Source organism: Sciurus carolinensis, chromosome 1, assembly GCF_902686445.1.
Source record: "Sciurus carolinensis chromosome 1, mSciCar1.2, whole genome shotgun sequence".
In the NCBI taxonomy this organism is placed as follows: domain Eukaryota; kingdom Metazoa; phylum Chordata; class Mammalia; order Rodentia; family Sciuridae; genus Sciurus; species Sciurus carolinensis.
The window spans coordinates 9,431,693-9,453,638 of NC_062213.1; the positions used below are offsets into that span (position 1 = coordinate 9,431,693).

The 21,946-nt window shown below is 60.2% G+C and overlaps 1 protein-coding gene across 4 annotated transcripts in view; it reads left to right on the forward strand.

The window, feature by feature from the left end:
• The window catches only part of St3gal1 (ST3 beta-galactoside alpha-2,3-sialyltransferase 1), a 76,921-nt gene extending 61,842 nt beyond the window's left edge, over positions 1-15,079 (forward strand). For all 4 annotated transcript variants that reach the window (XM_047550733.1, XM_047550708.1, XM_047550726.1 and 1 more), the window contains 6 exons: positions 106-987; positions 6,583-6,779; positions 7,636-7,815; positions 8,724-8,769; positions 9,910-10,029; positions 11,091-15,079. In XM_047550733.1, coding sequence (XP_047406689.1) covers positions 682-987; positions 6,583-6,779; positions 7,636-7,815; positions 8,724-8,769; positions 9,910-10,029; positions 11,091-11,264 — 1,023 coding nt within the window. In that variant the 5' untranslated portion in view covers positions 106-681 and the 3' untranslated portion in view covers positions 11,265-15,079. The remainder of the gene's footprint in view (positions 1-105; positions 988-6,582; positions 6,780-7,635; positions 7,816-8,723; positions 8,770-9,909; positions 10,030-11,090) is intronic.
• Positions 15,080-21,946: the final 6,867 nt, after the last annotated feature.

Below are 21,946 nucleotides of genomic sequence, written 5' to 3' on the forward strand. Positions count from 1 at the left end.
CCGGGTTGGCCGCACGCAGAGGGGCGACCACAGAATCCGTCAGGGCCGTGCAGGACAGCGAGGTCACAGGATGTCATCTTTCTGTCTTCCTCCTTTTCTGTGCAGATGATGGACGGCCTCTGTGCGTTCCAGACAGCTACTAAACTGGCACATCCCTGTTGACGGCAGCATGCGGAGACCACGCTCTCGTTAAGGATCGTCGGAGACCACGCGTCCTGAGGAGGGCAGCCAGGGCGGGGTCCCTGCGTCCCGAGCCCAGCCCCTCCCTTCCAGGTCTCACCCCCGAGGGTCCCTGGACTGTTGCAGAGATTCAGTAGCCCTGAGCCCCCCTGGATGGGAAAGGAAATCACTGTTATTACACGTAATTAAAACTTCATCAAGAGACATTACCAGCTCACTTGGGATCGTAGAAGAACAGGCCACATTATTTCCCAAAAGACAAATTGCAGGCCAGCGATCGGGTCCGCCAGGAATGGGCTCTGCACCGCCCGGGCACGTCCAGGGCACAGGGGCAGCTGCGTCTCCCTAGGGGCGAAGTTGGCCCTCGCAGCCCCCGAGGCCTCTCTGGGTACCCCAGCTTCCCCTCGGATCACACCTGCACCGCTAGGGATTTCTTTGCGTCTCTGCTCTGTGTGGTGGGTTTCCTCCCGCCCGTCACCGGAGGCCCCAGTGGACGTGAAGATGGTGACCGTGCGGAGGAGGACCCTCAAAGTGCTCACCTTCCTGGTGCTCCTCATCTTCCTCACCTCCTTCTTCCTGAACTACTCGCACACCACAGTGCCCACCGCCTGGTTCCCCAAGCAGATGGTCCTGGAGCTCTCGGAGAACCTCAGGAAGCTGCTCAAGTCCCGGCCCTGCGCCTGCGCCCACTGCATCGGCCAGCAGGGCCTCTCGACCTGGTTCGACCAGCGGTTCAACCAGACGGCGCAGCCCCTGCTCAACACCCAGAACGCACTCCTGGAGGAGGACACCTACCAGTGGTGGCTGGTGAGACCTGCGGCGGGCACAGGGCTGGGGCCGGGGGCTCGCGGGGCCACACGCCAGCCCTGCGAGCACCTGTCACCTTTAAGTCAGCACGTCATCCGGCACTGGTCTCCTGGGGCTGCCGTGGCAGCTGCCGTGGACCAGGAGACCTAGAACCGAGAAGTAGGGCCTCCCTCACTTCTGGAGGCCAGAAGTCTGAGGTGGAGATGTCGGCAGGCTGGCCCCTCCGAGGCTCTGCGGGAGAGCCTGGGGCACGCTGTCCCTGCACTGGCAGCGGAACTGCCCCCGTCCCCGCCTCCGCCTGAGGGCCTTCTTTCCGGCTTGCTCGTGCCCGTCTCTGTCCTCCTCCTGTGAGGGCGCCTGTCTTGGAGCCAGGGCTCACCCTGAGGCCAGGCTGATCTCTAGAGATCCGGCAGCTCCCCCTGCAGGCCCCCCTTCCTGGTCACATTCTCGGGTTCCGGGGACTGGCCCCTGGTCGCGTTTGGGGGCCATTATTTCACCATTGCAGGGGGTGCAATCAAGATGCAAGGTCGTTGCCACGGAATTTTATTCTGGCCGATGATGGAGAGAAGAAGCAAATCAAATGCAGTTGTTCTTCCGTGTCGGTCGGGGTTGGTTCCAGGTCCCTCCAGTACTGAGCCCGCTGATGCTCGAGGCCCTCATGTAAAATCATGGTCTTTGCCTGTGACCCACTCACATCCTCCATGACTTCAGACCGTCCCGAGGTGACTTACCGTTGCCTGGCGCCATCTGAATGCCGTGCCAGTGCTGCATTGCACGGTGTGTGCCCTGTGCGTGTGTGGTTCCGATGCAGTTGTTTTCAAATGTTTTCTATCCACTGTTGGTGGAATCTGTGGATGCAGAACCCATGAGTGGAGGGCCACGTGCGGACAAGGTGGCTTTGGAAGGAAGTGCTCTCAGGAAGGCTGGACGACATGTGTGATCTTGAGGAGTGTGGAGGGGGCCTCTGTAAATGGGGTTGTTGGGGACATCTCTGAGGCTGAGACCCAGAGGCAGAAAAGGCACCAGGCATGGAAAGATCCAGAGAACATGCTATAGGTCCTGAGGCTGGCAAGTGCAAGAGTCCTGGGGTGGCTGTATGTGTAGGAGGGGTGGAGGAAGTCAGTGTGGCTGGGGTGCCATGAGGGGGCTGCTAAGAGAACAGAGGCAGGGGAGGGGAAGACCCACTGCGAGAGAAGTGCGGCAGGAAGCCACCGCGAGATCCCACCCAGCCAAGCTTAGATCTCCCCTCGTCACTGGAAAGGTCATTCTGGTTATAAAGAGAACACAGATTGAGGGGAAGCAAGAAATACCCATTTGTGCCCCGTTCACCGACACCTTCTGTAGCAGCACGAGTATCTGCAGGTGCAAGAGACATTGTGCAGGGAGAGAAGTGCGGACCCAGTGCCCAACCTGGCTGGGGGGCGCGGAGCAGGAAGTGGCCAGGGGAGAGGCTTCTGGCGGAAGCTGGAGGAGGAGCAGCTGGCCGGGAAGCGCCTGGAGAGGTTGTCCTCGTGGCGTCTGGAGTGAGGCCGCGGCGGGCAGCGGGGTCAGCCTGAGCGTCGGCTGGGGTGTGAGAGAGTGCGGGAATGCGGGCGTGTCCTGCGGAGGCAGCCACCTGTGCCTGGGGCCCTTCAGGAGCTCGGGACGCCCTCACCTGCCCTGCTAAGCGCAGGAGCCTGGGGTGCGGCTGAGCTGTGGGCAGCGCGGCCCGCGCGGCATGTCCTGTAAGGAAGCCCTGCACGGGGGAGCTCACGGTCCCCTTGACGTGGGTGGAAACCTCCCGGGCCTCAGAAGGCTCCAACCCTGGGCCGTATCCGAAGCCCAGCTGGTGACCTGTGCAGGGCTCTGGGATGTGGCAAAGAGCAGGACGGGCAGGCCTTTGCCTTCTCAGGGACTCAGCGTCTGGAGTGCTCAGCTGAGAAGGGCCAGGGCAGGGGCCCGACTTCGACCTTGCTTCACGGTTTGACTGACAGGGTCACTGGCCACCTTGCCTGCAGGTGGGACAGATGCTACAGGCCCAGTGCAGGGTGGGGCTTGGAGGCCCGGACGCACCTGCAGGGAGACAGACGCCTGCTCCTTGTGGTGCCTTCGGAGTGACACGCCTCCTCTGTGACTGTGACCGTGACCGTACGCATACTTGGAAACCGGTGGGCCAGCTAAGGGACGAGGCATTGGAACCGCTTAACACCCCCTCCTGTATTTGTACTTCCACTGCCATTTGCAAAGGACAGAGAGAGCCAGAATATCCCTCCCAGGGACATCAGGGATGAGTGACCCGCCCCTTCTGTCCCACATGGGCGAGATCTAGGACGCTGGTCCCTGGGTTTCCTCCAGGTTCTCCCTGGTCTGCCCGGACGCCCTCGCCAGCTGACCTCAGAGCCGGAAGAGACCCCCGTTCCTGAAGTGTGGGCCACGCCTTGCTGCAGGGGACGGGCAGGCATCCAGGAACGAGGCACAGTGGAGACCGACCCGCAGCGATTCCCGCCCTGTCCCCTTTCCATCTTTGCCGCATGCAACCTTCTCCTGGCCCGAGGTCTCTCCCCTCCCTCGCTGTGGCCAGTCTTGGTCCTGACAGAGTGAGGGCAGCTGGTGTGGCCATGCAGGCGCTGGGCCGGTCTCCACTGAATCTGCGGCACATCTTCACGTCCACCGCGAAGGCCACGCTTCCCACCTGTGGCGGGTCTGTGAGGTTTCCTTTCCAAATTAACTTTCCTCTTTGCCTAAGTGAGTCGTTAAAAAGAGTCCCCAGGAGTGGTCCAGCGGGAGCTCTCGAAGCCCCGGGCTGGGCAGGTGAGCTTGGGCTGTTTCCAGCCAGGGGCGCAGCTGACCTCGAGTCCTCAGCCTGGGCCGTCCTGGCAGAGCCAGCCTGCGGTCCAGTAGGTGCTCAGAAAATGTCGCCGCTTGAGGGACACAGGCAGGCACAGTGGCCCTCCCTGGGTAGGGTGGCTGTGAGGCCGCTCAGTGTCCCACGCCTGGTCATGAGGTGGTGAGCACAGCGTCCTCCCTGGCTGGGGCCACCATGGAGATTCCCGCACAGGCCTGGCCGGGGTCCTCTACCCAGGAGCAGCAGGGTCATGAGGAGCTTGTCAGACAGGCAGGGCCCCCAGGGGGTCGTCTGGAGGTCTGGAGGGTGGAGCGACCGCGGGAGGTCTTATCAGAGGCAGGGGCTGGCTGGAGGCCGGGTCTGTCCCTGTGGTGAAGGTGCAGAGCGTAACATCCGTGGCTTTGAGCTCTTGTAAGTGTACAGTCACTGGCATGATGCGCCCAGAGCGTCGTGTGACTCACCACTGCTTAACCCAGCACCCCCCCCCCAGTAGAACTGCCCCCCTCCCCAGCCTCTGTAATCCACCATTCAGCCTCCAGTCTCCTGAGTTTGACTCTCCAGGAGATGCCTTGTCCTCGCGGACACCTGCCCATGGCCCGTTTTACCAGGCGTAATGATCCCTAGACCGGTTGCGTCGCAGCCTAGAACGAAATCCTCTTCCTCCTTAAGGCAGGTGGCTTTCCGTCTCATTTTCAGGTCACACTTGGCTTATCTGTTGATCCACCTCTGGACCCGTGGGTTGGTCCACCTCTTGACTATGGTGGACATTAGGTCAGCCAGTACTGGCTCAGGACTGCCGTTGACTGTTTTGGCTGTGCAGCTGGGGTCAGCATGGCGGGGTTAGAGGGCGGCTCTCTGTGTCAGCCTTGTATGGAGAAGTCACCAAACTGTCTTCCACAGTAGCCACATTACATTCCCACCAGCAGTGCATGAGGGTTCCTTATCCTTTGTTATTCTTCCTTTTCAAAAACTATAACCATTCTAGCAGATGTGCAGTATGGTACAAATAACATCACCTTCAGTTTCCCCGTGGCATGTTTTATTAGTCCGTTTTTATTACTATAATGAAATACCTGAGGCGGACTACTTTATAAAAAAAAAAGAAAAAAGATCTGTTTTGACTCACAGTTCTGGAGGGTGAGGGATTTCATCTGGTGATGGCCTTCTTGCTGGCCGTCCAGAGGCAACAGCACTTGCGTGGCAAGAGACAGGAGGCATGTGTGGGTCTCCTGACCTCTCTCCCTTTTCTTATAAAACTACAAAAATTCAGTCAGGGGGCCTTTTTAAATCGTAATCAAGGTGGCCCAACAGCTGCGCACCACAATCATGAAGTCTCCACCCTCTTAACACCTCACAACGGGGACTAGGTGTCAACACATGGAGCCTTGGGGTCTCTCAAACCATGTCCAACTGTAGCGCCCGTCTGAGGGTCTTGAGCTCATGGTGATGCTTGACATGCCTCCTGGAGGGAATTCGGATTCCTTCCTCTGAGTGGGGACTGGATGCCCAGGAGCTCTCCACTCCTCTTCCTGGTCATGGCCTCCTGGACAGTGACCAAAGCCACCTCTAGCTACACCTTCCTCTCCCAGTCAGCCCATGTCCCTGGGGCAGGTGGTGGAATCACCCCACAGTGCATCTCCCCAACCCCGCCTCAGGGCTGGGCCTTCTGAAGGTCAAGGTCGCAGGCTGGAGGCAGCAGCCATTTGGGGGAAACCTTAAGGATCCGAAAGCCCGGATTCAGTTCCTGGTTTGCACGTGGGACAAGTCGCCTGGCCCCTTCGCCGAGAGCGCCTTCCTACTGTGGTTGGAGCACCACCCCCTTTTCCTGGTGAGAGGGTGGGCCAGGTGCCACGCAGCTCACGCAGCCGCTCCAGGCCTCCAGGGCCCGAGCGCCGCTGGAGACACGGGTCAGACCCAGGCAGGGCCATGGGGACTAAGAGTGGCCTACTGTCCTGGCTTTAGCACCAAAGTCCTGCAACAAGGGTGTCCTCGGGTCTGGCCAGCCAGGAGGGGCCAGGAAGGAGTCGTGGGGCAGCGGGCCTTTGAGCTGCTCTCAGAAGACGCAAGCCACGTGCTAAGGTGACACAGGCCCGTGCCTCCAGCGAGCGGCCGCTCTTGGTCAGGATGGGTGAGGTGCAGCAGTCCTGGGGCTGCTGAGGGTGGGAGGGGCAGGGCTGGGCAGAGGGTCCTGCTGCTGTCAGTCAGGTGTGCTGGGCCGGAGAGCAGCGATGCACCCACCCCCACAGCTCGATAAGGCCTGACCAGGGGCCTGGAGCCCCAGGAAACTGGCGTCCAGAATTAAGAGGCCATCAGGAGCAGGTGGGGTGAGACAGACTCCAGAGGTCCCAGCTGGGACCCTGGGGGGATGCGGGCACTCGGAGAGAGGGGCAGGTCAGCGGGCAGGGGCCAGCACCCCAGAGTGCTGGGGTGAGGGGCTGTGGCCGGCTGTGGAGCCGAGTGCCAGGCTTCTCCCTGCGCCTTTGCCTGTGGCCAGCGTCCTCCCCCATCTGCAGCCATTAGCAGGCCGCCACCCACAGGAGGTGTCTGTGGGCATTAGCAGAGAGAATGAAGGAGCTCCTTCCTGTCCCTGAGCAGCCCTGGGCTCCCGTGGGGGCGACTGAGTCTGAGCTGCTGTCACCTCCAGCACCCAGCAGAGGAAGGGCACGCGGGAGGTGCCAGCGGAGGACAGCTGGCAGGCCCGGGGCCGGGGCGCCGCGCCCGCCTGGCCAGGGGCAGCACCCGGGGCCGACCGCCGCCTTGGTCCTCCACAGAAGCTGCAGCGGGAGAAGAAGCCCAGCAGCCTGAACGACACCCTCAAGGAGCTGTTCAGAGTGGTGCCCGGGAACGTGGACCCCCTGCTGGAGAAGCCGGCCGCGGGCTGCCGGCGCTGCGCCGTCGTGGGCAACTCGGGCAACCTGAAGGAGTCCTCCTACGGGCCCGAGATAGACAGTCACGACTTCGTGCTGAGGTGAGCAGACCCAGCCCGAGCCCACCGAGGCACATGAGCCTGGCCCGGGGCCCAATCCCAGAGCCCCAGGACTGCCAGGGCCCCGCCCCGCCGTTCCCGACTGGGCTTTGCAGCTGGGATGGACCAGGAGCCTCCCTGGGTGCAGAAGAGCCACCGCGGGGCAGCCCAGGGGCTGGGAGCTGGGCTGGGAGGCCCAGCGGGTCCGAAGACACTGGTCTTCCGAGTTCATCTCCCGTTTGCCATCCAGGCTGTGACAGAACCGTAGAGCGTATTTCCCTGTCACCAAGTTACAGACGCCCTCAAAAAGGCCTGCGGCTACCCTAGGACCCTGGGACCCTGGCCACAGTGCTCACGAGGGCCCCAGGGCAGGGCGCGAGCCGGGTGGGGCTGGCTCTCCCCAGCCACCTTCTCCACCAGGCCCCTCTGTGTCTCGGACATGATGTCCTTAGACCCCTCGCCTGGCTCTCGGTGTACCTGGTGTCCAGTGGGAAGGTCCAAGGTGAGGGCAGAGTCAGATTCAGGGTCAGACAGACCTGAGGTCAACCACTGGGTGGCTCCGTGGCCTGGACACCCTGTCTGACCTCAGGTTTCCAGGTCCATGATAAAGGACCATGAAGCACCTATGGGTGTCCCATAGGGACAGGCCGTCAGCCGTGGGCGGTGGCTCCCCTGAGGTCAGGAAAGAAAAGCCAAAGCCCTGACCCTGTTGTAATCGTCCCCGTCCACACGTGAGGAAATCGAGGCCTGGCGAGAAGGGGACGCACCCGAGGTTACAGGGCAGCTAAAGCCACGTGACCCGTGCCCTGTGTCCTGCAACGCCAGGGCCACACAGCGCGGCTCTCCCCCCTCTCTCCAGGATGAACAAGGCCCCCACGGCAGGGTTTGAGGCCGATGTGGGCAGCAAGACCACCCACCACCTGGTGTACCCCGAGAGCTTCCGGGAGCTCGGGGAGGATGTCAGCATGGTCCTCGTCCCCTTCAAGATCACCGACCTGCAGTGGGTGGTCAGCGCCACCACCACGGGCACCATCTCCCAGTGAGTCCCCAGCACACATGGCCCCCGCTCACACCACCTGCCCTGGCCCGTCCAGCTCCAACTGCCCAGCTCTCACCTCTTCACAAAGCCCCGGGTATCACCGTCCTGCAGGGGACTCCTGAGTGGACCACCAAGGTCCACTCCCCAGAGGCCCTGGAACCCCGAGGTCCCCTGCCGGAAGGACTCCACATGTTGGTTACCCCCCCGCCGTAGCTCTGGCGTGCTCAAGATCAAACTGGACCCAGAGCCTCAGCCACCATTTGGGTCCAAGTCTGAGGCCTGAACTCTTCCCAAAAGGAGTGCTTCCTGGTCTCAGGCCAGGTGCCCTCGGAGCAGAGCTGGCGCCAGGAGCTCAGGTTTCCTCTGTGTCTTCAGGGAGCAGGGACCTGCCCAGGCCTGGGAGGAGCAGGCAGGCGGGCGAGCCGTGGTCTCCTTGTGCTCCATCCTGCTAGGGTTCTGGCCTCAGATCCCGTGTGGGTAGAGCCAGGCTTGTGCTCTCATGCCGGGCATGTGACCTCCTAAGTGAGCAGGGGCAGCCAGGGCCACCTCAGCCCGCACCGGTCACCAGCCAGCAGCCCAGCTGCTGGACACAGGCCTGTGGACCTGAAAGGTCCAGGCATCACACGTCCCCACTGGTCGTTCAGCCTGTGCTGGGATCACATCCAGCCCTAACTGCTGGGGAAACCAGCAGAAGTCCAGAATGAGCCAAGGCCGCCCCCTGGTGTCCACAGCGGGGCTGCTGCCCGCAGGGCCGGCAGGGGCAGGGAGTGCAGGGCTGGGGCCCGGAGCCTCCCTTGCCTCCCCAGCCTCCCTTGCTTCCCGCCGTCCCTGTGGAGGAAACCCCCCCGGAGCTGCTGGTGCTCTGGAGGCCCTGCCACGCTGACCACCTTCTCCCTCCCCATCTGCAGCACCTACGTCCCCGTCCCCGCGAAGATCAGCGTGAAGCAGGACAAGGTGAGTGGAGCTGAGCCGCTCAGCCCTGTGCTGGGTGTGCTGAGGATGCACCCGGCCCAGCCTGCTGCAGACAGGGTTCTCAAAGTGGGGTCCCCAGAGCAGCAGCAGCAGAGGCGCAGCCTGCAGGCCCACCCCAGACCGTCCCCAGGACCCGAGGTGCTGCCCAGTAATCTGAATTTTAACAAGCCCCAGGGGTCGGGTGAAGGCAGGTAAAGGCAAGCGTCTCTAAGCCAAGCCCCACCCGGCTCCATCTTTCCCAGCAGGCTCCCTGGTGCGGGCTTGACCAAGACCCGGGCCAAGGGCAGAAGAAGGAAGGAAGCAAATGCCCACAACACTGTCCCTTCACACAGTCATATTTAAGTAGGATCAGAGAGGTCACTAATCTGCTCCGGGACACACAGCTCGCTGGTGAGAGGGCTAGGACTGAAGTCTCCCTGTTCCTCCAGCACCCTGCCCAGTGCCACTGACTACACTGCCCTGAGAGGACACCACCGGGGTGTCTGAGGGTGGTAGAGGGGAGAGCCTCCAGAGATGGAGGTACCTTGAAGCCAGACTGAGAGACAGTGCTGCTCAGAGACTGCAGACCCTCCCTTCAGTCCAATCCTGGAGGCTGGTGTTAGGCTTTCTGAGCGTGCATGCCCTCTGCTGCCTGAGAATTCCCCTCATGTCCTCCAGTGGCCCTGGGGTGTGGAATCAAGCCAACCTGACCCCGATCCCTCCCTTTGGCCGTGTGATGGGGAGCAGCCTCTGAGCCTCCTTGAGCCTCGGTTTCCTCATCTGTAGCAGAAGGAGAGGAATCCGCCATCCCGGAGCAGAATGAGTCCCGCGGTGCCGGGCAGAGCAGCCACCGGGCCCCGGCTCCTCCTCCCGTGGAGAGGCCTCAGGGCTCGCTCCTGGGCCTCCCGGGGTTTTAGTTAACCATCCCCTTCCCAGGAGGCTTCCCTCCCAAGCACCTGTGGCCCCGTCTTCACTTCCTCCTGTGCTTTGGCCCTTGAGCGCCACCTCATGACGCGGGGTGGGGTCCGTCCCTCCCACCAGCGTGTGAGCAAGCCCTCTCAGTGCTGCGTCCCCGCAGCCACAGCAGTGTTGGCCAGTAGCGCTCAGGCCTGTGCTAACCGGAACCCCTCGGGCCCCCCACAGATCCTCATCTACCACCCGGCCTTCATCAAGTACGTCTTCGACAGCTGGCTGCAGGGCCACGGGCGCTACCCGTCCACCGGCATCCTCTCGGTCATCTTCTCCATGCACATCTGTGACGAGGTGGGCCACCTGGGGACCAGGGCTAGCCCTCGCACAGTGCTGAGAGGAGGGGGAGGGCGGGCCGTCAGCCCCTGTGGCTCAGACCCCGGGTCTCCCGGGGCCTGCGATGCCTGCTCGGCGACACTTTCAGGAGGAACGGCCGTTTGTGAGTCAGTTCTCAGGAGAGGATTCTGGTACATTCTGCCTGTTGCCCAGGGCAGAACCAGGCCAAGGGTGGTGGAAGCTCCTGCATGAGCCGATTCCGGGAGGGACAATTGACCCAGCCCTGGCTCGTGACCTCAGGTGCTCCTGAGGGCCACCTGTGCAGCCCAGGCCCAGCACCTGGGCCACATCCCGGCCAATGGCATTGGAAATTCTGGAAGTGGGAACAGGTGCCCATGGTTCCCTTTCCCACTGAGGCTGGGGACCAATGGTCTTGTGGAGCGTTCACCCACCTGGGTGCTGGTTTCCGCCTGGCAGAGGAGCAGGACCTAGGGCCAGTCCTGCCCTTCCTCTTTGGCCTTGGATTCAGGCAGGCCACTCCAATGTCTCTGTTTGTCACATACAACCTATGCCCATCCTGGTCGCTGACTGGAATCCCAGGGAGTGGCCTCGGGGGGTGCTTCCCAGTCTCCCATCCCCAACCTTCAGGTGGCTAGTCACCCAGCTGGTCACCACCCAGGTTCCTGCCTGGGCTCTTGCTTCCTCTCTGTACTCCTGTGTCCATGGAGGAACGTGCTGAGAAGCTGCACACACCCGGGCCAGCCGGGTCGGGAGCCTTTGCCTGGCCCCAAGCCCACTGTCTACTGCCGTCCCCGCTGGAGGGTCTGGAGAAGAGGTCAGGCTTGCCTGGTGAGGCCCGGCGCTCAGGCCCACCCGCCTGCCGTCTCTCCCAAGGCCTCCGGGCCCGTGCCAGACTCCAGTTTTGCTTGACTTGCTGGGTCTTGGCTGAGCCCCTGGGGGTCCGCAGAAGGATCTCTCAGACTCTTTGGCTATCTCCTGTGGCCTGGGATTCAGGGTTGGCCACGGCTCCCTTTCCTGGTGGTCCCGTGTCTCACTCTTACCTTCACTTTGCCCCACAGGTGGACTTGTACGGCTTTGGGGCAGACAGCAAGGGGAACTGGCACCACTACTGGGAGAACAACCCATCAGCAGGGGCTTTCCGCAAGACAGGGGTGCATGATGCTGATTTTGAGTCCAACGTGACAGCCACCTTGGCAGCCATCAACAAAATCCGGATCTTTAAGGGGAGATGACGTTGTGAAGGGTTAAGGACAGACACACCTTGCTGTACCTCGATTTCCAGCCTCGGAGCTCGCTGGAGTTTCTCCCTTTCTCCAGGGCCAGCCTTGGGGTGCCCCGGGGCCACGCGCAGCCTCCAGCACCCCCGTTTTCAGCAGTATCTACTCAGCAGAGCCGCCCCACTCTGACGGGGCCACAGAGCAAGTCTTAGAACCTGTCTCAGGTGGGAGAGTCCCCCTCTGCTGTCCCAGCGCTGGGAGAAGCTGCGGTGATGCGGGAAAGCTCCACGTGAAAATGATTCTGGCTTCTGGGGCGGAGGGGACCGATATGGAAGACCCCCTATGCTAAAGACAGGCGACCTCCCAGGGAAACAGGCAGAGGCCGGCAGGCCTGACTGTCCCTGACGCTCGCTGGGCTGTGTGAGTGACGGCCACCTCCAGGCCAGAGCCTCACCAGGCCACGCACACACTGGGCGAGGCGCTGCCTTCTGCACGAGGCCTGGCCTCTCGCCCAGGGTGACGGCCCTGCCGTCCCTTTCTGAAGCTCACTGCTGGCGACCAGGACAGGTCTCTGACCCCAGAGGTCGTCACAGGCGCTCAGCCACTGGCTTCCCACAGGCGCCAACGCCTCTTCCCAACTCTTCCTTGGAGTGATCAATCTCCGTGGTTCTGACCGTGGCCGAGAGCAGACCTGACCACGTCCATGTGCCTTTGTCCTGGGGAGAAATGCATGCACAGCTGGAGAGAGGCCGAGCCCCACCTGAGGTGGGCGCCCCAGCCGCCCCGGCTCCATGGTGGGGGCTCGTCTTCCGGTGTCTGAGTGATGACTCTCAGCCCCCGGTCATCAGCCGAGGAGTGTCCGCTCTAATTTCTGTGGACCACTGGGTTTGGTGCCGTGACCGTCCAAGGCCACGCAGGGCCTGCCACAGCCAGCCTTTTCCCCGAGGGCCCAGGTCTGGGCCAGTCCCTCTGGCCACCTTCTTGGCATCCTGGGGGTGGGATGGGGCATCCAAGGAACGGCGACCTGCACATACCTCATCTCCCTCCTCGTCACTCTCCCTCCTCGCCGGCCTTCCTGATTATTTATTGATTTTATTTTTAATTCAACTGACACTGTGTGCACTCTGGCTGCTGATGCTCCTGGTGTTTTAATCAAGCTTCTGCTTCCCCAGCAGCTGGGATGGGGGTGTCCAGGCTGGGGCCGGCTGGCAGGCATCCCAGGTGTCACATCGGCAGCGTGTGGACAGTCCCGTCCTGCCTGCTGCCCAGCACCCGCTTCTCGTATCCCTCCTTCTGACCCGACTCATTCTCAGGCCAGGAGTCTCCCAGCTCAGCGAAACCCGCACTTGGGTGGGAGGAGTGGAGCCACAGGCACGGGGACAGTGACGAGGGTCAGTGACTGTTGGCTGCAGTTACTGATGTTGTCAGAGAAGCCACTCTTCCCATGCCAAACGTTTCCTGAAGGCCGGTGCTGCCCGGGGAGGTGGGGCGTTTTCCTGGTGGAGCGTGAAGGGCGTAGTCGGGTAAGCCATGGGACCGGCTGTCCCCAGCTCAGGTCCCCTGTGCAAACTGGGGGGCAGGAGTCACAGGGCCTTGGGACCACCTGTGGCTTCAGGCCATTCACAGGAGTCCTCAAAACTTGCACGTCAGCTTCAGTATTTTCCCAAGTCTGCATTAGAGCATTTAGGGATAGAAGTTTCCGTAGCCTTTATAGACTCTCAAAGAGTCAGGATCCGGAGGTGGTTTTGTTTTGTTTTGTTTTGTTTTTTAAATCTGTTTAAGCTTTAAAATCTTCCCGTACTTGAGACTCTCTTTGGGTAGAGGGTGGTCAGTCAACTTGAGGCCTTGGTGCATCCTCTGAGACTAGAGGTCCCAGTCGCATGTGGTGTGAAGAACTCAGCGGATGCTTGTTGGTCGCTGATCTGCCCCAGGGACAAACTCCCCTGGTGCAGAGAAGAGTGTGGACTTGGGCCCCGCCTGCCCTTCTCCTAAAAGCTGGGGTTTCAGGTGACAGGTTCAGGCTGAGGGGCTACATTCTGGTTCTACTGAGTAAGAACAAGTCCAGAGGTGGGTTTGAGCAGGATGCCACCTGGGTCGCTAGTCTGGTCCCCATCTCTTCCCTCCTTCCCTCCCTCCCATGAGGATGTTGTGGCTGCGAGGTGTCTTCCGGCCCACGAGTTCAGATCTGCATTTTACAGATGAGCAGAGCAGGGCCCGGGGAGGGGATGTGACGGGAAATTACCTCGGTTGTAAGAGTACAAGTGCAAGAGTTGGAGCAAGAACAGGACGTGGCTGGCTCATGTCTGAAATGCAGGCCCTTCTTTGTGTCTCACTGGCTGAGCGGCGGGCACGTGACCACGGGAAAGCCAGTCACTGTGGCAGAATGCAGTGCACTGATCGGCCTGGGGTGGGATGGCCGAGAAGCAGCCTTGCCGGACAAGCTCTTCTGTGCCTACCGCAGGCAGAGGTTACTGGTCTGTGCTCCTTGGGCCGCTGGAAACCAGCCCTGAGCTGGGCAGGGAGCAGGGGCTCCTGCCTGCAGCACACAGAGTGAACCCGAGGCCCCCGAGGTGGGCCCACGAGATCTCGGCAGCTGCCCATCCTCCAGGCGCCCGGGTGAGCCGGCACCCAGTTTGCTGGAGATTTGCATGACACCCTGCTTGTGTCCACTGCTAGGAGGAAGGACAGGTCTGTAGCCTTTGGCTCCCTGGAGGAATGTAGGACAGAGAAGAAATTCTTCAACATTTTTGAAACTGGGTTTGTCGAGCATCGCCCAGCAGACCGGGTGGCCTGGCTTCGCAGGAGAAGTCAGATGCCAGCAAAGAGCAGGACAGTCAGGGAAGCCAGCAAGAGAGCGCAGTCGAGACCCCGCAGCCAATCCTACCTCCCTGTGACCCGGGCCTCGGGGTTGAGGTGGAGTAGAACCGGGAGAGCATCCGGCCTGGCTCCTGTGCCGCCCCCTTTCCCCTCAAGGCAGCGAGAACACAAGTAGGAAACCCTCCCTCACCTGGTTAGGATGGAACATGCTTTTTCCAGGGACCCAGCCCCAGGGGGCCGCTGCCCAGCCAAAGAGGGCCACTCGCCAATCATGCACCCTCAGGAACCAGCAGCCGTTAGTTCCCTGTGGATATCGCGCTGTCCAGTGTGGACACATGTTTTGTGACTAACGTGGCCACAGGCTTCCAAGCTGCTCGTCCCCCTGTGGCCTGGGCCAGCCAGTTTTGAGACCGTCAGATCTCCCTTCCTGTTTGTCATGAGCGTCCCCCGCTCTGTTTCCCTGGGTGCTGCCTGTCACCTGTACAGAGGAAAGGGGAGGAGAGGTCAGAGCCGCTCCCCAGCAGAGCCACAGGGGCCGTCCTCTTCCTAGCAGCCCGTCTGCCTGCCTCCAGCCTCCTGATCACCTTCCAGCCCAGCAGGACCCTGACCCCAGCTCAGCTCTACCCTGGTACCAGGTTGCCCTCAGCTGCCCTCCTGCCAGGGCCCCAGGGCCAGGTTGGTAGCTTTCATCTCAGCTGCACCAGGAGCCGCCCGCGTGGCGGGCGGGAGGGTCCCTCCTGCAGATGGCTTCGGCCCCGCCCACGCCCCTCCAAGCCAAAGCTGATCAGCACTTTTCCTCCTTCGCCATCTCCTGCCTTCCCTTGTTGGTGATTCAGCTTTTGCTCCCCTCCCCCCACCCCGTGTTGACTTTGCCGCTGAGCGATGATTGACCTGGATGTGATTTGAATGACATTGGCGAGTCTGCCTCTCTCAGCCCCTGCTCTGTTTTATTTATTGTGGAATATTTCAATGATCCGAATTGAAGTGAATTAAAAAAGAGCTATTTTATCGTTTGACTGTGTTTGGGTGTCTTTTTTCTGAGTCCTGGCTTGGTCTGGTCCCGGATGTTTCTGTTCAGTAGAACTTTTCGGTCCTGAAATGGTGCGACACTTCATCTCCGGGAACCTCCTGGGTTAATGTTGCTTCCGTCACATGTAGAGAGACTTGGGAGACAGAGTGACATCGGGGCTGGACTCAGAAATTGTGACACTCCCTGCCCTGTGACTGGGAGTCACCTAGCCTCCAGAACCTATGGCTGTCTCATCTGTCAATACCAGCCCGGGGACAGGGGGTCAAAAGCAAAGGGCCTCAGAGGCCCCAGTGGGCACAAGCCCTCTGCTCGGAGTACCCCCTTGGTCTAGGGTTCTAACCTGGGCTAAGGAGTGTCTTTCTGTCACCCGCAGAGGCAGGCATATGGACATGAGTCATGTCTAAAGTTTGCATGAAACTCCCATTTGGATTTTTTTTTAAAAAATAGATCCAGAAACCCAGAGTAGCCCCTGTGATGCCAAATTTTTGTAAATGTTAATGATACCTCCCACGTGTGGCCCTTGAGTTGGCACACCTCAGTCCTGGGCGTGGTCTCGCGTTCTCCCCACAGCCCGCCAGGACCCTGACTGCCGGGGGCAGACACAGGACTCAGACCCAGCCTTCCCTCTGCAGCTCCAGGCCTCCTCTGCAGCCAGCTGCCCCACGCTCCTCTGTCGGCAGCAGGACCTTTCCCGAGTTTTCTAGAGATGGGCTTATGGTGCTCCTCTGAAGGCAGCCCCAGATGCCAGGTGGCACAGATTCACATGTGCCCTGGAGCCAGGCAGCCCAGGGCCACTTCTTAGCTGTGTGACTTGTGGCAAGTTGCTTAACCTATATGCACCTGACCTTAAATTTGGGGGGAGGTAGCATCTACATAAAAACACACGCTAAAGATTAAATGAGTGAGCACATGCAGAGGGTTTAGACAGAGCCTGGTGCAGACTTGCTAAACAGAACTGGGGGCAAGCAGAGCGAGGCTCCGCCCTGCCTGAGCTGACCCCTTCCCCACCCTTCCTGCTCATCCCTGTGCCGTCCCATCCCCCAGTCCTGGGGCCGCCATGTCGCCTCTGCATCTTCTGCAAGTGGCTTCTTCAGCTCTGGGATCCCTTTCTGCCTTTCTCCCATCACTCCTCTGTCCTCACCCACCCAGGACGCTGCTCTCACCCACTGTTGTTAACGTGTCCTCGCTCCTCTCACTTCAGAGACTAGCTTCCCCAAATCAGCTCCTTTTCGGCCTCACGTTACAGCTGCAACGCAGGAAGTGGCCACAAGGTGGCAACACACTGCAGTTGTTCCCACTGGCTGGCTGGACAGGTACCCAGCTGCCTGGTCCCTGCACATCACATGGGGTCCCGAGTTGGAAAGGGATTAGCCTGTCAAGTTCTAATAATCTAAAGACATTCCTTCAGGACCCTCCGGGCAGCCCCTGCATACAATAGCCCAAGCGGGCACCTACCCTGCTTCAGCAACCCCCACCCTGCCACCAACAGACCCTGCAGGGACTTGTCCTGGGAAACCTGGAGCGTCTTAGGAGCACCCCTGTGACTGTCCTCACAGGTGCTCATTTGTTCAGCAAGCAACTAATGGACTAAAGAGAAGTTTCCGAGCAGGTGTTTTCTAATTTCCTGTTTGTGTAGGGTTTTACCAGCGTGCCCAGGACTGCAGGGAGGGTCTGGCCAGCCCACCTGCCCCACTCAAGCTTCTGTCCCACTGTTTCCTGTACAGGCTCCTCACTTCCCACTGGCCTCTCTTTCTCAGTGCTGCTGATTTTCCAGTGTTTAAGAACAAGCCTCCTCGGCCACCTGCCCCTGAGCGAGCGGACTCCTCTGGGATGCACCCAGCCTGCCTGCCTGCCTGCCACCGCCCTGTCCTCTGCGTCCAGCCAGGGCCGCCCCAGACGTCCTTGGGACTCCTCTGGCAGTTGGCTTATTCATCCTGTAATCCACTCATGATCCTCTTGTCCCCAGGAGAGACCGTATACCTCGTCGGCCTTCTGTCTCCACGGCGTTCTCATGTTCAGCCAACAGTAGAGCAACAATATTTTTGCCAAGTTGTGCCTTTATAGAACAGGACTTTTTCTTGTCACTTCCCCTAGTGACACTTCCCCTAGCTGTACAGTTTAACAACTCTGGATGGAGAGTTTCCACTGCATTTTGTATGACAAGGACTCTAAACATGATTTAAAGTACAGGATGAGAATAGGTTCTATGCATCCTCAGGGGGGATTCTTGACATCCTCAGGGGACCCTGGAATCAATCCCCTGCTGTCTCAATCCCCTGCTGTCTCAGAGGGACAACTGTATACTCAGAGGCCCATCGCTTACTAAAGGTCTGTGGTCATCAGAGGCCCAGTAAGCCTATGGTTTAGGGGACCTGGGCAGGAAATGTCCAACTCATTCCTGGGACCCCTCTGCTGTCTAGGGAGGGTCTGGTCTCTGCTTCTGCTTCACCCACTTCTCTCAAGCACCTCTGAGGGTCAGGTTCAAATACTAGAACCTCAACATATCCACCCACAGGAGGATCCCAATGATGTGTTTATTTCCTGGCCACGTCCTCTCCCTCCAGTGCCATCCCAGGCAGGTCAAGCCCCCGGTCCCACAGAGTAAGGTGAAGACGCTTCTTCCACTTGTCAGAAGTCGAAGCCCCCTGGTCATCTCCACTTGGAACTTTGGTTTCTCGAAGAATCACGATTTCTAGTCATCTACTGTTCAGAGACAACGGCTGCTACCTGTCCTCACACCCACTAGTATTTTGTTGGCACTTGGCTCCAATCCTATGGACTGAATTGTATCCCCAGAAAGCTGTAGCTTTCTGCAAACAGGAATAGGGTCCTTACCAGAGCCCAACCATCCTGGCTCCCCGACCTCAGACTTCCAGCCTCCAGAACCGTGGGAAAATAAATTCCTGCTGTGTAAGTGACCCGGTCTGTGGTGGTTTCTTATAGCACACACAGGGACCCAGGGTTCTCAGGGAGCTGCCGCCCAGCCCAGGTCAGTTCTGGGAAGCAGTGTGCCGCTGTTCTTCTGGTCAGTTGGCCTGGTGACCACAGGCAGGAGTCTGCATTTGAGGATAGAAAAACCAGTTCCACTAGATTGATAAAGAGGAGGGGCTCGCAGGTTTTGCTGCTATTCCAGTAACATGCTCCAGTTCAGCTTCCATGTGGAAGAATCACCTTCCCCGTCGGCTGGGAGCCTGTGGGGCCAAACCCATACTGCTCAGAGACAGAGGTCTGGACTTGGAAGCCCTGCGTGTGGGTGGGAGCTGGGAGGGTGGCCCCAGGAGGGGGACCATGCTAGGTGAGATGAGAGGGAGCAACCAGAAAGGTCACTTGTCCCCAGGGTCGTGTGTGAGCTCCAGTGAGCACGAAGCCTCACAGGACAAGAGGCCAAGTCGTGTGGAGACGCACTGACTGCTCTGCAGTCTGCAGCCCCAGGGAACGTGAGCAGCCAGCTGGGGTGCGGGTGGCGGGAGAGAGGGAAGGCAGGGAGCTGGGTGGGGTGGGCAGCCAAGTCCAAAAGCTGAGCGCAGGCTGGTGCTCACATGGTCCTCTCCCCAGCCCTGCTGTGGGAGCTGGACAGGGCAGCTGCAGGCTGGGCCAGTGGAGGGGACAAGGCTGCCGGTCCCCAAGGCCCCGTGGGCATGTTCCACAAGTTAGAGAAGCAAACCTGCCCCCAGGGCTGGCCGCTCCCTGGGCTGCCTCAGTGCCTGGCACACGGAAGACCGGAGGGGATGGGAGGTCCCCCGCCAATGCCGGGAAAGGACTTCCGTACGGCCAATGGCAGTGAAGAGCTCAGCACACGAGGGCTCCTCGGCCCCACGGGAACCAGGCCCCACTCTGGGCTCCCAAGCATTCTGAGGACCTCTCCCTGGGGCCCTGGCTTTCCTCAAGCTTTGTCCAAAACGGGAAGCCAACGGTGGTCTGGATTTGTAGAGGGCTGGAAGATGTCTTTCCCCAAGGAGAGGGGGTGTCTGGACCACGGGCACCCACAGGTCCTGAGAGCCGAAGACCCGCCTCCACAGCAGACCCTTCCTCAGAGCAGGAGGGACGGCGCCTGTCCGCCTGCCTCGCGGGATTGCTACAAGCTACTGCACTTGATTCTCGTGTTTCACTGGATGGGACTGAGGCCACCAGGGGCTGCAGACACATTGTCAGCAAGATGAGGTCAGAGCCATGAGAAGGTCAGAGGTGATGGGGCACAGGAGCCCAGGGAGTTCCTGAGTCCTGGGTGATGGGACATGTACTTTGTCCCTCCCAAAGGCATGGGGACAAGGGACACTCAGTTGTGCTCCAACCGAAGCTCTCTGGAGATGAGCCTCCACAGCTGGTGCTGGGGGGTAGAGCTGGACCTGCCCGGGGCTGCCAGGTTCTTTCTAACCTTGGCCGAGTGCCTGTCAGCACGCCGGGTGATGGTGGCCACCAGGGGGCGCTATGGACCCGCCCCAGCCAGATTGCTTTGAAGATGGTTTGGCTGGGACCCAGGAGCAACTTGAAAGCCACAGGAGGAAAGGCACACCCATGTGTAAGATCAGGACTTGAGAGGACTTTGCCTTAGACATTAACAAGCCAACGCATTCCAGATAAGATAAATACCCCTGCTATTCAGCTAGGCAAACAGGTCAAGAGGAAAGTCTGGGCCCCGCTGGGAAGGCCAGAGCCCCATGCCATTGTGGATGGGCTGACACGTTGTGGTGTCCTACTAGCCCCAGCCCACCAGGACCTCCAGACCCGGGAACATCTGGCGTCCCATTCCCATGCCTTCTCCTTGATGCTCTGTGACTCCCTGTGTGAGAAAGACCTCGGGGAAAACTGACCCAGAGACTTATTTCTTAATCTGTGAAATGAATATTAAATGAACGTAGACGCTTAGGCAGAGGGGTAGGTCCTTTTCTCTGAGTCCTTCTTGTGCACTGAGCACTTAACATGTGTTTTCTCACTGAACTCTCACAGGAGCCTTGAGTTAGATGGTCCCATGGTCCTTATGGAGAACTGGAGGTGCAGACCTGCCTGTCATCTGCTGCTGGCCACACAGCTCGTGACTGATCCGCCAGGATTAAAAACCAGTCTGTGTTGGTCAGGACGGGTCAGACAAATGCTGCAATAACAAATAAGCTCCCCAAATCCCAGGGATTCAGAGCAGAACACCAAAGCCTTACTTCTTGCTGGGCCTGTCTAAGGGGTTTGGCAGTTCTCCCTCATGGCCTTCCACAGGGTAGCCCAGGCTGCCATCAGTTTTCACCTTGACAATGTCCACACAAAACTGCAAGGGAAGCTGGATGAACAGATGGAGCACCTGGAATCGTTGAAGACCACTAAGCATCTCTGGCCTCCCCCACCCCCCTTCATGTCACAGACTCCGCCTTCTCGGAGCTGGCTGGAAACAGACCTGGCTCTGTCCAGGTCAATCCTGAGTGACAGGGACAGAGCACTTGGATCCGCAGGTTCGGTGGATGTGAATAGAGAAGGGCAAACCCTAGGGAGAGGCAGGAGGCCAGGAGGCAGGGTGGAGGCTGCTCAGCTCCTGGTGGCGGTCGGTAGCTGCCATTTTTCTCTGGCTCATTCTGTGTGACGGTTCATCCCTGGTCACACTCCCAGGCAAGCCCTCCAGACACAGCCTGAGCCACTGCCTCCTGGGGATGTGTGCTCTGCACCAGCAAAGGCAGGAGCCCACATGCCGGAGGTGTCGTGCAGCTTGGGCATCAGGGAAGAGGTACTGGAAGGACAGTGCGGCTCCTGCCAGGTGACCCGGTCCAGTCCCCTTCCTGCAGACAGCCAGGCAGCTGCTTCCATTTCCAGATCTGTACATTAAAGGGCTCGGACAAGGTCCCCAGATCACAGCATTTTCTCTACCTCCAACTTCCAAGCCCAGCCACAGAGGCCACAGGGCAGGGGCACCGCGGGGTTCTGCCCTTTCAAATGCCCAGCACCTTGCACATTTGAGAAGCCAGCAGGCACACAGGTGAGGGCCGTGCTGATGGGCCAGTAGCCTCTGGAGATCCATTCCTCTAGGGGACTGCAGGCAACGTGCACCGAGTGTTCCCACACGCAGCCGCTCTCGGGTCTCGTGAGGTTGCTGGGGATTTCCACTGATACGGAAGCTGGTGCCCTTGCCTGGGTTGCACAGCTCGGCAGCAGTGGACCCCAAGGGCAAGCTGGCGGTGACTCTCTACCCCTGCACTGCAAACCCCTGAATAGCTGCCAGACACACCTCGAAGCCACTTGCTACCGTGTATGCAGAGTGGAGGCCAGCTGAGAGCCGTGTGCTGGGAGCAACGTGAGGAGCTAATGACCACACAGGCTCCCTGCGCCTCCAGACACGGGCCTCCAGCTCTGCTCCATGCAGAGGCTCTGGAGTGAGGCCCTGGGCGATTCCTTCCCCAGGCACCGGCCAGTCCAGGGAGCACAGGGCGCTGCTGGAGGGCAGAGCGTGGACCAGACCCGGCGACGGCAGGGCTCATCTAGAGCCGGGCAGAGACGTGAGGGTGGGCAGCGGAGCTGGGTGCGAGGGTGGCCAAGCAGGAAACCAGGGGGACCTTCCCAGCGAGGGACCCACAGCCTCCCGGGCTCCTGGGGCTCCCCTCTGTCCTCCATCGCGCTGCCCGGCTGCCTCTCGGTGCTCTGCAGCTTCCCCTCCTCCCCACTCAGCATGCCGCATGCCCCGGGCTCCATCCTTGGCCCACTGTCAAAGCACGGTCCCTGTCCTCCGGGCCACTGCGGACACGGCGCCCAGTTTTCTTTTTCTTCTCACTCAGGTCACCATCCAGGGTTTCCTGGAGCCCCTTCAATCCCACAGTCCCTCCCTCCCCGCTGCTGCTCTGTGGGTCTCACTACAAGGCAGAGGCCAGACCACCGT